Here is a 13,786-nt window from a genome sequence, read left to right on the forward strand (position 1 = left end):
TTCTTCTTAGAGCTATTACACCTTGAGACACAACAGAAGGAAACTACAAAAGCACTCACTGGTGTCATGATCCAGCACGTTACAGGGCAGTGGGCAGGCACTCGACTCAAAGGTAAAGCCATAAAACTTCCCAGAATTTTCCCCTTAAGACAGCCAACTTCTTTCCATATCCACTTAGTTTAAACATTTTGCTTGCCTTCAAAGCATGATGCCACAAAAATTTCACAGAATACCAGGATGTTTTTGCCATTATTCATTTGCAGTTGTGTTTTATTACTCAATCTTACTTCTCTTAAATTATACTTTGTGGTTGAATCTGAGCCCAGAAAATCTAGCTTCCCCACACACCCATCTAGAACAAGATTTAAAAAATAAATCAACAACAAAATGCAGAAAGAAAATCTAATAATATTGGCACAAATATCTGCTACACTCACATTTTGGCTTCTGATATTTTTATCTTTCTGAGACAGTCAGTGCTTTTCCATTTCTTAGATGTTTTTGCCTCCAACTAAGCATTCAGCAGCCAATTCCTCTTTTCCTTCATCCTGCAACACATCCACCAGCAAACAGTTGACAAGAGAAAATCCAGACCTGGAGAGGTAAAACTACAGGATACAGGGGAAAGGCTGCAGGACAGTCAGATTCTGGGGAGAGAGGATTAGCAACACAACACAACAACATCCCCAGCACTCTGCAAGCTGTGCTGGAGAAGTTTGGAGGCAAGAGCAGCCCCTGGAAGGGCTCTTACTCCTTCACTCAGCACCAGCCAAAGCACAGGAAAGGAAATACAGGGATGGCTGCAAGGTCTCCTCTTCCTCCTCCTCCCCAGCCTGGCAGCTTTGATTCCTCCCTGTGTTCTTCATCTGTTTAGAGACTTGACACAAAATCCAGCCCCCTTCCTCTTCACACTCTGGAGGACCTCACACTGTCAGACAGAAAGGCTCTGCTTTCTGCTCCATCCTACAGAAAAACTGAGGTCCATGTTTGGAGGACAGTAATGATTCTCAAAATATCTGGGGATGTTTTTTGTTTGTTCGTTTTATGTTTTAAAAAAAGCATATTCTTGCTTTATAAGAGTTTTCCCTTCTCTTAGACCTGATCCCTTCTAATTGGTTTTTGTGCTTCCTGCTGTCCTTCACAAAAAACACTCTTTCTGCAATACAGGAATTTATAATTTAAAAAATGCAACATTTTCTGTAGAAATAACATTTGCATCACTACACAATTATTATTCTTCAGTGTAACTCACATTCACACGAGATGCACTGACAATATTTTTTCAGATTAATAAAGTATTGGATGAGGAAATACATAATATTAACACTCCAGCACATTAAACAAACATACCAGCTTCCTACAACAGACACTTCTGCCTCGGGACTACATGATAATGCACCAGCACAAATGAAAAGATAAAATTTAATCAGGGGAGAAGGACATTTCTCAGTGTGAAAGGTCACTAGCACGAGCAGTTCTGCTGTGAAGGGGGGGGGTTGTCTGTGAGCCTCATGCTCCTTCCAGAAGTGCCCCTGGAATTGTCTGACTCTATGCTCTCTGACATCTTCTCACAAATTATATCCACGAGACGCTCGAACACCTGCCTCACGTTGATGTTTTCTTTGGCACTGGCTTCGAAATAGTCAAAACCTGGGGAAAAAAGTGAACAGAAATTATCAACAGAGATGGATGATCATGATGGTTTTAAAACACCACTTTTTTCAGCATTTACCTAAAGAAAACAAGACATCAGATAATCCTGAAAGCCAGTTGATTCCCATAATCTCAGAACACTGAACAGAAATACTTTTAAAAGTTATCAAGCTTCATTAAGAGTGAAAAGGATACATGGATCCTTCCCATTACCCTGGTAAGCACATCTGCAATAAGGGTAAACCCAGAGTAAGGGAGTCAATTCTGCTACTTTCATCAGTGCAGGTCCCCTGAGCTGCAGCTGGTGACCAGCAAGGTGTGGAGAACTCTTGAAAGTTCCAACAGGGAACCTCCCTGGGCTCCTCAGAGCCCTGCCAAGGGCCAGGCTCTACCAAGCCCTGCTGCCCTCTGGCAAGAGCAGAGTCCAGAACGAGACAGAATATCAAGGTTGCTTTTCTTCTGCTGACCAACTTTGTACTCAAAAGCAAAATGCTCCTTGATAATTTAAACATTGGCACTTTCAAATTAGAAAAACTCCCAGACCAGCAAGGCTGGAGTTACACCAAGGAGGGGATGGCACCAGCTCTTCTGCTGTTTCCCAGAGCCAGGGGAGAAGCAGCCTCTGATAGACAGCCCGGGCCCTGCCCCAGCAGCAGGAATGCCCTGAACTGTGAAGCATTTCCTTATCTCCCTCACCCCAGGGGCCTCGAGGGCCAGCCAGGCTGTTGCTTCTGTTCTGTCAGCTTATTAAATTGCCAGCAGCGAGAGCTGAGGCACCACGGAGAGTTTATGTTGCAATAAGCTCCCTTCTGTTGTGCTTCATTCTGGGGATATTCCGCATTGCATCAGTTTCCTTTGATTCTGCCACAAACAAAGAGAAAATTTGTCTTAGCTGATTAGTCTGCCACTGCTGGCAGGCTGAGTCACCTGAGTGTGTGGGATAAGTAGGTATCCACCCCATTAGGACCCTTTTTAAGATTCATGGGACAAAGGGTGAAGTGGTGATGTTTGCCTTGTTAGTAAACAGGGAGGGCTGCTCTGCATCAGATGAGGGTTCTGTCTGCCCTACTTGCTGCTTTGATGATGAATAAAAATGTAAAGCATAGGAAACCAGAGAACTGCACTTAGATATCTGTTAGTCCAACACTGGCTTAGGTTCTGCTAAATCTATCTGTTTTGGTTCAGTTCACATTCAGGTTAATAACAATTTCTTAATCTGATTAGGGAATTATTTCAATTATGTTAATGTCACTATGCAAACTCAGATAAATATGCTGAGGGATAACCTTTATGTGAATCATTATGATGAACATTAGCACTTTAAGCAGTCAATAGCCAATTAGATTCCTCCCACCTAACTCACAAAATAATTTCCTATAATGCTGTACACATTGGCACAGTTACTATAAGGAAAAACTCATCAGATAAAATTATTTTTCAGCTCTTTTAAAAAGAGGGTTTTGGAAGTTGGGAGGTTCCAGAAGAGCAGAGCTGGGACAGGACTTCCCAGAGGCTGTTGGGCTCCTCTGCACTGGGCTGCTTCCTCCAGAGTGAGCTGGACAAGCACCAGGTCAGGGCAGCATTGGGGATTCTTCTGCAAAACAGTTTCCTATTGATGGATTCAGTTGCTATGGTAACCCTGTGTGTGTGTGTTTTGAAGGGTCCCACACGTAAAGAATTCAGATTCTAGGTGACAAGTTTGTATTGAAACAAGCAGATGAATTTTGGAAGGAGAAAAAAACATTGGAAGTCCAAATTGGAGTGGGAGTTCAAACAAAACTCTCATTTGCTGCTGCATTGGTCTGGACAAAATTTCAATTACTAGAAGTGTAATTATTCCTGTGAAATAGGTGGACACACATGCATCTATAACCTTTCTAAGAGTCTGCAAGCCAGAAACCAAAGTTTATTCATCTTTTCAAAGCAAATTAAATTCTGATGAGTAAAAAAGAGCCCATAATTGATTTTGCAAACTAACCATATCTTTGTTTGCTTTGCCAATCCTACATGTAAATACAAAAATAACCATGGATCTAATTTAATATTTGCTTGTTGTTTATTTAGGATGGCAGTGCCTTAAGGCTCCAGCCATGGATGAGAACCCTTTGTGTGTGCCACATATAGAATTTACCCTTACAAAGCCATACTTTAAACAGCAGCAATGTATACAGTTTGTCCTGGAACTCGAGTCCCCATAATGTAACAGTTTATTATGCACCCTGCAATCACTGTTTAAGAACTGAAGGCAACACAGGATTTTATAAACTGAGGATGATGGTGATTCCTTTGGGTCTGGTAAGAATCTCTACTCTTACAAGCTAAACATTCATGTCCACTGTAAGGGTCTCCACTGTTACCTGAATGAAATTTTAACAGGATTTACTTGTTACTTTGAATTCTCTAACAGAAGACAAGAGTATAGTTAAATTTAGCTCTGATTAGTTAAATTAGCTCTGATTTAATATTAAAAATATCTTATATGCTATAATAGATAATGCACAGTGATAAATAAATGATAAAGTAGTATGAGTTTATTTTGCTCTTCATTATAAAACACTGCAATTCCAGCTTCCTCTCAATTGAACTGTTTTGCTTTTTGTATCCCACATCAATAACATAATGTCATTTTCTTACCTGGATAGAGAAGCCTAGTGCATTTTTAAAATATGTTTTACTCAATTCTTCAGTTCTGATACATAAACTTCTTTCTTTTTCATCTTTTAGTTAAAAAAAAGTGCTTCAACAAAAATCAATGTTTGCATTGATTTGCAATGAGTATGTGGTACTTGGAGACCTGGAGACAGAATTATGTTTCTGAAAACTTTTTCTCTTTTCATTCTGCTGAGCTAATAAAAGCTTTTCTCTTCAGATAAACTTTATCTTCCTTCCACCTTTAGATATCACCTTTATAAAAATAGCAATACTAAAAGTATTCTACCAAGTATTCTTGGCCTACTGAGCACAAAACAAGTAAAATATGAACCTAGAATACATTATACTTCTTACTTATGAGACCATTATTGAAATATTCATGCTGGAAGGACTTACTACTGTACAAACTGAAAGGAACACAGTATAAAGAAGCAGAGGAAAAAGGGCAGAAAGAAAAGCTTTCCATGTACCCAGCTGATCTGCCAGGTGTTTCCCCTTCTCCACGGGAACAATCCTGTCATCCTCCATGTCACATTTGTTTCCAACCAGGATCACCTGTGCATTGTCCCAGGAGTAAGTCTTGATTTGTGTGGCCCTACAACAGGTCAAAAGAGATTAATTCCATCAGCTGTGCCAAAATACAATCCTATATTAAATATGAAAATAGTCCCATTAATGACACTATCAACATCCCCAGGCTGTGTTGGTTCAAGGACAAATGACCAGGTTTACACAAAAAGCAAGGATGCAGCCTGTGTAATTCACAGCACTGTTCTATTTTACCACTCCTTAACTTTGTGTGACAGTAAAGTTTCTTGTTGAGACTTTGTGTTTTAAAGATCACAAGATCCAGATAAAAAACTGAATCAAGTAATTTTTAAGATCTTGAAGAATTTTTGTAAAGCTTATTCTCCTTCAGCTCTCATCTGTCAGAGGATCAACAATCAATTACAGCTCTTAAGGATATTGTCCCATAAAGAAAGCCATACAGTAGATGCACACTTCATGCTGGATTTACTTTTATAAGACAGAACAACAATAATCTTCTCATTTTCTGCAGCACATTGTGCTGCAGAATTTTAGGAACACCATAAGAACAGATGGAAGCATCAAGATGTCTTTGCTCAAACAGAAAAACTTAATGAAGACTGGAAATCACATAGAAACATGGAAACAACTGCAAGGGAGAAACAGAAATGTACTAAATTGGGAAGATATGAGATCAAAGCAAGGCTCTGTGAGCTAATACTTGAACCCATCAGGACTAAAGAATACCTAAGGCAGGAAAGAGCAATGCCAGACCAGCACTAACTGCAGTGGCACAGGGGTGCAGTGCCTGGGAGATTGGGCAGGAGCACTTGGGTGAACTCAGAGCATCTCAAGCTTTCTGTGCTCATGTGCTGAAACTGGAGTGAGCTCACTGGATCCCAGGACTCTAACCTTACATTTAGCCTTTTTAGAGTTTTTCCATGACAAAACAGAATATTTTTTTGCATATCCTGAGGGGCCAGTCCTCTCCCACCATCCTTGGTGTCCCAGGTGCCCCAAAGCCAGCAGCAGAACATTATTAGCTCAGTAGCATTCACTTTCATCCATCTTTCCAGACCCACACAACCTATTTTATCTTCACCAAGTCAGCTCTATCTTTGAAGGCTCCCTCCTCCCCAAGGGTAATTAGGCTACACTGCCAGAAGCTGCACACTCCTCTCCTCCATCCTCCTCCAATCCCTAACTCACCTTCCCACTCTTTGTCCCAGCTCACCATCACCCCAGGCAGGACACTACAGTTTCAGGCAAATCTGCCACTTCCCAGGAGAGCCAAGAGTCCACTCAAACTTTTACTTCTGTGTAAGTTTCCTTGAACTCCCCTAACAATAAAGCACTTGATTCCTTCTCTTTTGAATTAGCAGCAGCCTCCAGCACTGATCTACTAATGACAATTTTTAATTAGTCTGAGTTGCTTACTTGCTTTTTTCCATGGAAAGCAGCCAGCTATGTTACTTCACAGATAACTGGGAAAAAGGGGTAATTTCACTGTACAACTTGCCTTGAAGAGGCTGCCTACTTGGACTGCCCTGGAGAACAGGAAGCTCACCCAATCCCAGACCCATAGTGCAACATAAAAAATAAACAAGGACTGTGTGCAAAGTTCTTACTCTCCCTAGTGTCCTCCTAGAAAGGCACTCACTGCAATCCCAACTTTAGCTCCTCCAGTCTCACCCTTTGGAGTGTCTCCATGTACACATGCTCCTGTGAGAGCTAATATGAATCTGTGATGAGTTTTTGTGGGACTTGGGTTTCTCAAGGCCCATCAGAGAAGAGGGTGACTGCAAAAATCAGCCAAAAGCCCAGGAAGATGAAATCTCCCCAGTCTCCCTCCATAGGCAATAGAGAGAAATACTCTCTTTAGGTTCCATTTAAAACAGCTGAAAGCAGGCTTCTCTTTTGACTCACAGCTCAGCCTCTGGATTCATTTCAGCCCCTGGCATCACATGGGGACACACAACCAAATCTTAACTATTTAAAAATAATTACTTAGAAAATGAAAAAGAAGAAAACAGCATGAAAGACCTCCCAGAGAAATGCATCCTTCTCCTTGTTTTGTACAAATTAATGGAAAACCTCTTACAGAACACCAATCTTTATTCTTCTTAGGAATAAAAAACAACCAACCAAAAAAGTTATGAAGAACATATGAAAGAAACCCTGATGTCCATACAAAAAGAAAGGCAGAAAATTTCCAGATGCTTCTGTAAAGATAAATGTGTAAACAGCAAGGCTTGTGTAATGGAGCTCTTCCAACAACTATCAAGGCAGCCCAATATGCACACTGGGAGAAAGATATTTCTGTGACACAATAAAATGTTGGGCTTGTTTGTGCTAAATTCCCCAAATTAACAATAAAGCACAAACTTTGTGCTTCATGCTTAGAAGAAAAATAGTCTCATGTTTACAGTAACATGAAGGTATCAACAATTCAGTTTGGGTTAAAGATAAACAATGCTGATTTGTGAACCCAGCTGTCACTTGTATCTAAGTTAAATTTTACCAATTTTTATTTCCCTTCTATGAAATTGTCTAGATTGTCCAAAGCAGGGTTTCCATAATATTTTCTATTTACTTTACAGTTTCAAATACTGAGTATATTTTAGTTCCATTGCAGTTTCACACGAGGTATAAACAACTGAGTTATCCACACACAAAACTATCAACTCAACATTAAATAAAGGCCATCAAAGAAGACTGCTAAAAATAATTCTAGAAACTGAGCTGAAAGCTATGAAAGCTAGTTTAACCCTTTCACTCACCCTACAGGAAAGATATTCAAAGGAAATAATTACTTATTTTCAAATATCAGTTAAAACCAATCTTTGTGTTTGCCTATTTATATTTTTTCTTGTAAAATAACCCAACTGAACTCTTGCCCCACTGCAGTCAGGAAAATCACTCAGGCTTAATATTTCAAGGTTTCTTATACAATGTGCTTTACATTTTCCAGTGAAATCATGTTCCAAGTATTCTCAAATGCATTTAAATTGTGTCTTTTTCTCAGTGGTTTTAAGATCATCATCATTAATTGGGGTGGTTCATGTGAATGAAGGGAAGACTCTGCTTTTCATTCATATTCTACTTGGAGAGTTTGTCTAAATACCTGATACACAGAGATGATCCTCTGACTCAGGACAGAAAGTTCCTTTACTTGGTTTAGGAGAGGTCTGAGTGACAAAAAGCAAACCAGGATCCTCTTCAGGACATCCCCCCATAAGAAGAGTGAGAGTAAAAGATCTTCCCCAAGGAAGAAATCTTTGGCAGAATGGGAGGAATATTCTCATTTCCCCTGTGGATAGGTGAGGCCCAATCAGGAGGCTGTTAAAACTGTCACATGCCAATGAACCAGAGATGGAGATAAAGGAGCTCAAGCTGAAGACACCTTAATTTTCTATGGAGAATACAGTTCCTGACTGAAGACCATATCCAGTGTAATAAACTTTTATAATTACAATTCCTACTTGCTATGCTAGAAAATGGCAGACACCAATAGAGCAGCACCAGCACCAGCCAAAAGCTTTTTTCTCCATTTCTTGTGCCTTTGGAAGTTTAGGAAGCAATTTTGCAGGCTAAAGACAAACCATCTCCCAGCTGCAATAGCCACTAGAGGACTCTGCAGGCCCTGAGATGCTGGCTTGGCTGCAGCCCTCATCTCTCCATTGGACAAGCTTCAGGAAGGAAGGAAATGGTCCTTTTTATCCATCCCACTACCTCACTTGGGCTCAGAACCTTAAAGTTGGCTGCAAAGATTCCTGACAAAAAGAGGAAAAACACCCTGATGGTTCACCTCTGTCCTTTGGCTGACAAGGAGCTCTTAGCAAGGATATTCCTGCAGCTCCTGTGGCACAGGAAGATCTGAAGTCAAACAGACAGAGCTGACCTTTCCCAGTTCTTATTCTCACACCAGTGCCTTTGATGGAACAGACCTTAGACTACTTCCAATATAAAGATTCAGGTTAAGCTTCACCTGTGCAACTTTAAAATAGTAGCAGTTCAGAGAGGCAGATTTGGTAATTTTTGGCTAACTTTAGACTGGTAAGTACTAGAGCAGAACCAACAGACAGACAGGTAGATGAACTGTGTTGCATTGGATCTTGTTTCATCAGGGAAATAAGCTGAAAATATTTACAGTTTAGTGAAAGCTATTGCCTCAGCTCACATGTCTGCACCCCTATGGAAAACATCCCTGTGCAGACACTTGCAGAAAAAGCTTCATCTGAGCTTGGTGAGCAAAACTTCATGGATGAAACTGGTTTTGGCAAAACCTTTGGGTTTGTGTTTCTAATTTGTTTTCTAAGAAAATAATGTATTCCTCAACCACCAGCTGCTGAAGGCTGCTCAGGATGGGGCTGCTGTTCATTTGTGGTACTGGGGATGGGGGGTGGAAGTGGAGACTGCATCTTGAATGTGACCTTCATGACCAAGTGCTTTAGTGAACAAAGGGAGCAAACGCTGGGCAGCTTTGGAGGAAAGACAAATCACTTCAAACAACAAACCACATTGTCCCAGCTTTTGAGTTACAGCCTGGCTTAGGGGATACAGAATAGGTGCTCAACAGAAAGCCAGGCTGAGCCAGGTGCTAGGAGCCAGTGCCACAGCCAGGATGTCACATGCTGGGTCACCGAGAACACTGCGAATCAATCTGACTCAGGAGATGACATTAACCACTGCACTGCCCTTCTCTGCACTGTCACCATTCTTATCTGCAGTAAAGAGCAACCAGAAATGATTGCAAGACATTTGAGTGGAGTCATAGGGCACTACTGAGGAGAAACATAGCCTTTGCCCTAATTCCTGAGATGCAAATTGAACAACCACTGTTAATCTGTATTTTTAGCAGCATTGCCAGAAAACTCATGAACAAAAAAAAAAAAAAAAAAACAAAACCACAACATTAAAGGATTAATTTTTTCACAATAAATTGACACTTTTAAAAGTAACAAATATTATAGCATGCTACAATATTTGAATTACAACCTTTTCATTAAAGTGAAGCTGTAGAACCTTTTCTAAGGAACATTCATAAATCAAATAATTTAGGTGAAGAGGAAAGAACATGGTGATGGAGGGTGGGATGTCTCATGTTCTCAACAAACAATTGTGGGGAGAGAATTAGGCAAAACCCAAACAAACCCAAGAATAACAACAGCATTTCAGTATTTCCTACCAGTCCTGCACAGCATTGAAGGAGTCCTCACTGGTGATATCATACATGAGGACAAAGCCCATGGCTCCTCGGTAGTAGGCTGTAGTGATGGTCCTGTATCTTTCTTGTCCAGCTGTATCCTGCAGCAGAAAGGAACATTTAGGCTTTAAGACTTCAGTTCTCAGAAGCAAAAGCTGTAACTAGGCCCTATATCTAAAATAAGGCAACAACTTTTTGTTATTGTACATTTCAAAATTCTCAGTTGCTCCCAACTGAAATGAACTCTACTTACATTTTAGCATTAATTAGGCTTTTGCATCAACCATGATTTGTTAAATGCATTTTGACACATGTACTATTAAAAAAGTACCAAAGATGTCAACCCTTTAATTGCTCTTCTCTGCCTCAGCTCCAATGCAATAATAAAATGTTAGCAGAGTTCACTGAAAGCTGACACTTCAAAGCAGAGGCAAAATAACCAGCCCAGGACTGTTACAGGCAGAAAACATTTACATGTTGCAATTCAGTGTCACAGTCAGGGAAATGTCCTTGAGGTAGATGCTGCGGGTGACTCCTTTTTGCCTCAGGTTAGAGACAAAAATTAAAGATTTGATGCAATCAACATTATTATAAAAAGTGAATTTAATGTGGAATATCCCAATCACAGAGTCTGAGGTGCACATACTAATACGAGATCTATTAATCCTCTTCTGTTGGTTCATCTTAATTCTGTTTCCTCCACCTGCAGTTGTCATTTCTGTGTTCAGCTGGGCAGCACAAAGGTGAAACTCTGGCATATGCAACAGAAGAATTTTGAAAGACTTGTGACAGCTAGAAAACATGTCAACTACCATCTGTTGGATGCCAGTAGCACTTTTCCTTTACATTTTACAAGCTTATTTTTAAACTGAGGAATATTTCTACACCAGAACAGCAATCCCACAGCCCAATCCATTCCCTATAGACCTCCCTTCTGAACCAAGGAGAGAAGTCATGTGCTGATTGTCTCTCTCACTCTGAAGGTGTCTATCTTGTGAACACATTTCATCCTTCTTTGGCAAATGGCAGCTCTGTGAAACAGCTGCAGGGAGCCAAAAGGCTTTGCCTTAAAGTGTGTGCTCAGTATGAGGTGTCAACTTGTAGTTACTGTGATGGGTTAGTTCTAAAATGAACCATCCCTCAGTGCCCCAAAACCCACACTGAAGAAAGCATTGCTGCCACTGGTTTAAAATGTGATTAAAGTTCTAAAGAAAAAGACCCTAAAGGACTTAAAAAACGTCTTACTAGATTGAAGAGTAAATTAAATTCACATAGAGCACTCTTGCAGGAGTAGAGATCAGACACAGCACATCACCACAGGAGATGGTGGGGGAGAAACTCAGTTTTAAAATCATCCTGCCCATCATTCCCACAGATGCATGTCTGTTTTTGCTGCATGCAAGAGACAGTGCTGGCCCTTGCAGAACACACAGCAGCCAGCCTGTGGCTGCCTGTTGTTCTGCACCAGAACATCACAGAGCCTCTCTGTAGGAGGACAGTGCTTGTAAATAAGCTCCCTACAGCTTGCTTAAAAGGCTCTGCTATTGCACTAACTGAGACTATACACAGCTGTAACATACTGTGAATTTCCCACTGGAGAGGCTGTGCAGCAGGAATATTGCTGTTTCTCCACCAGTTCTCTGGGAGAATATGTGATTTTTTTCCCTTGAACTTGTGCATTTATTTCAAGAGAGGGTAGTCCATTGGCTGATCATGAGGAACCATTGCACACCAGCTGAGGAATTATTCTGTTCCCTCCTGACAACAGGACAGAGGTGGGAATATCAGACTGAGGTGGGCTCCACCCTGCAACCTGAGTGAGCATTTCTTTTCTACCAGTGATAAATCCATCACAGAGCACTCTCACATCCACTGACACCACATCCCCCCATAGCTGCCCAATAGCTAAACCAGCCATGACAACTAGACTCTGACTATATTTCCTCATGCAAGGAAGGTCTCAGCAGTAATAATATTGTTCTTGTATTCAGAGAGATGATAGTTGCATTTTTTTTAGCCTGATTTCCTAAAGACATGAGGCTTATTAAAACATCAGTCTCCACATAGGCACTCTTGATCAAATTTGGCTGAGGGAAAATGTGTTTGAATGTTTTTACATATGCCACAAAAAGTAGTTGGTAAGGTGAAGAGAGACCTTAAGCATACCTTAGGTGTGAAAAAAGGTGAAGTGCAGTGATTATCTTTTCTGAACACCAAAGGATTCAGAATGAGAGATTCAGATGAGAGAGGCTTTCTTTGTCCTTAGGAGAAGACCCTAAATCAGTAACTTCAAAGATTCTGCAACCAACAAAGTCTAACAAATCCATGGGAAGTCAGGCTTCTCCACTCCTGATGCTCACAGCTTTATTGTTCAACACCTGCATTCACAGATTCATCTGCCTTCCAAATCTCATCTATTTTCTCCTCTGTTTAACCAGTGCTCACTCTGACTTAGGGCATGGGGCTGTGACTAGGCCATAAGTGACTGCAAGACACATTGTCAAGTTACATGCAGAATAATTTGGAAAGAAATTAAATTTGACAATGGCTCAGAGCAAGGACTCAGCTCTGGACATCCAGGCTGTCCTGGGAAGCAGCCTCAAGGGACACACAGGGTGACTTCCAAAATCTGTCCTGATACCACCTCAGTGCCTCAGCTCAGTGAGGAACTGGACTGAAAAAGCCAGGTTGTACTATTGCCTGAAAGCTCTGGAATTTAGCAAATCTGATTTGCTGATTTCAGTATTCTGTCTGTGAACCCCCTGTGTGTGGGAATGGGCCCCAATTTGTACATTAGTGAGAGATGGGGCTGCAGGAGGTGCAGAACCTCCAGGGATAACACAATGTTGTAACCAAGTGTTTGCTCAGTCATAACCTGTCTTATGTGGGCAGTGCACTTCAATGGTTAGAAGGATAAATTACATATTCACTAGGATATACTTGTGTGCCTGCCTTCTCAGATTATCAGAGGGAGAATGTGTGAGGGAAATGCATCCTGGATCTCATGATATATAAAGATTGTTCATACCCTTGCTCTGGTAGCCATGGGCTACAATGCAGAGATGTGATTCATCTCTTCCTGATGGCTTCCTCACTCTATTTTACTGTACAGGTACAGAGATTATCTCCCCTCACAGCTTTGTAGTGGCATTTCTCCAACTGTATCTGAATTGTTGTGCTATCACCCTGAAATTACTCTTTTTCTCAGGTTACATTAGCTTCTTAGACAGCAATAAACTGGCTTAATTTTCTTGACTCACACCATGAGATATTAAGGGCACACACTCCCCCCCACCTCCAGCACAGATGCCTCAGCATAAATAAAATAAAACAAACTGCAAAACTGAGCTCACTTTCTTCAGCATTTACAACAGTTGTCCTTCTCTCAGTTTAAAACACCATGAGCCTCAGGTAATTAGTAATTTCAGGTTTTTAGGTTTTTTATCTAATGAAGGAAAAAATGACTGATAGAAATTGCTCCCCACCCTGCCAAGTTGTTTGCAAGATTTCCAGGTAGACCACAGACTCATTAGGAGACAAGTACATGAGGCACAGGCAGGGATCAGCAGAAAGGTGATGTAGCACTAATTAACAGTCCAGCCAAATGCCTGGGTGGAATAGCTTGAGCCCTCAGCAGCCAGAAAGCTGCTAGGCTGTCCCTGAGGAGGAATCAGAGAGCTTGGCTGTAAGCAGGCAAAGGAGGGTCTCTTGAGGTGTATTTCCACCAGTGTGCTACCAGCTCTGTTC

The 13,786-nt window shown here is 41.0% G+C and overlaps 1 protein-coding gene across 2 annotated transcripts in view; it reads right to left on the reverse strand.

The window, feature by feature from the left end:
- Positions 1 to 1,408: 1,408 nt before the first annotated feature.
- Positions 1,409 to 13,786, reverse strand: part of RAB3B (RAB3B, member RAS oncogene family) — a 49,176-nt gene continuing 36,798 nt past the window's right edge. For both annotated transcript variants that reach the window (XM_079314573.1, XM_079314574.1), the window contains 3 exons: positions 10,022 to 10,140; positions 4,776 to 4,900; positions 1,409 to 1,650 (listed from right to left, as the gene is read on the reverse strand). In XM_079314573.1, the coding sequence (XP_079170699.1) occupies positions 1,463 to 1,650; positions 4,776 to 4,900; positions 10,022 to 10,140 (432 nt within the window). In that variant the 3' untranslated portion in view covers positions 1,409 to 1,462. The remainder of the gene's footprint in view (positions 1,651 to 4,775; positions 4,901 to 10,021; positions 10,141 to 13,786) is intronic.

The sequence above is a fragment of the Erithacus rubecula genome (assembly GCF_903797595.1).
Source record: "Erithacus rubecula genome assembly, chromosome: 10".
Taxonomy (NCBI): domain Eukaryota; kingdom Metazoa; phylum Chordata; class Aves; order Passeriformes; family Muscicapidae; genus Erithacus; species Erithacus rubecula.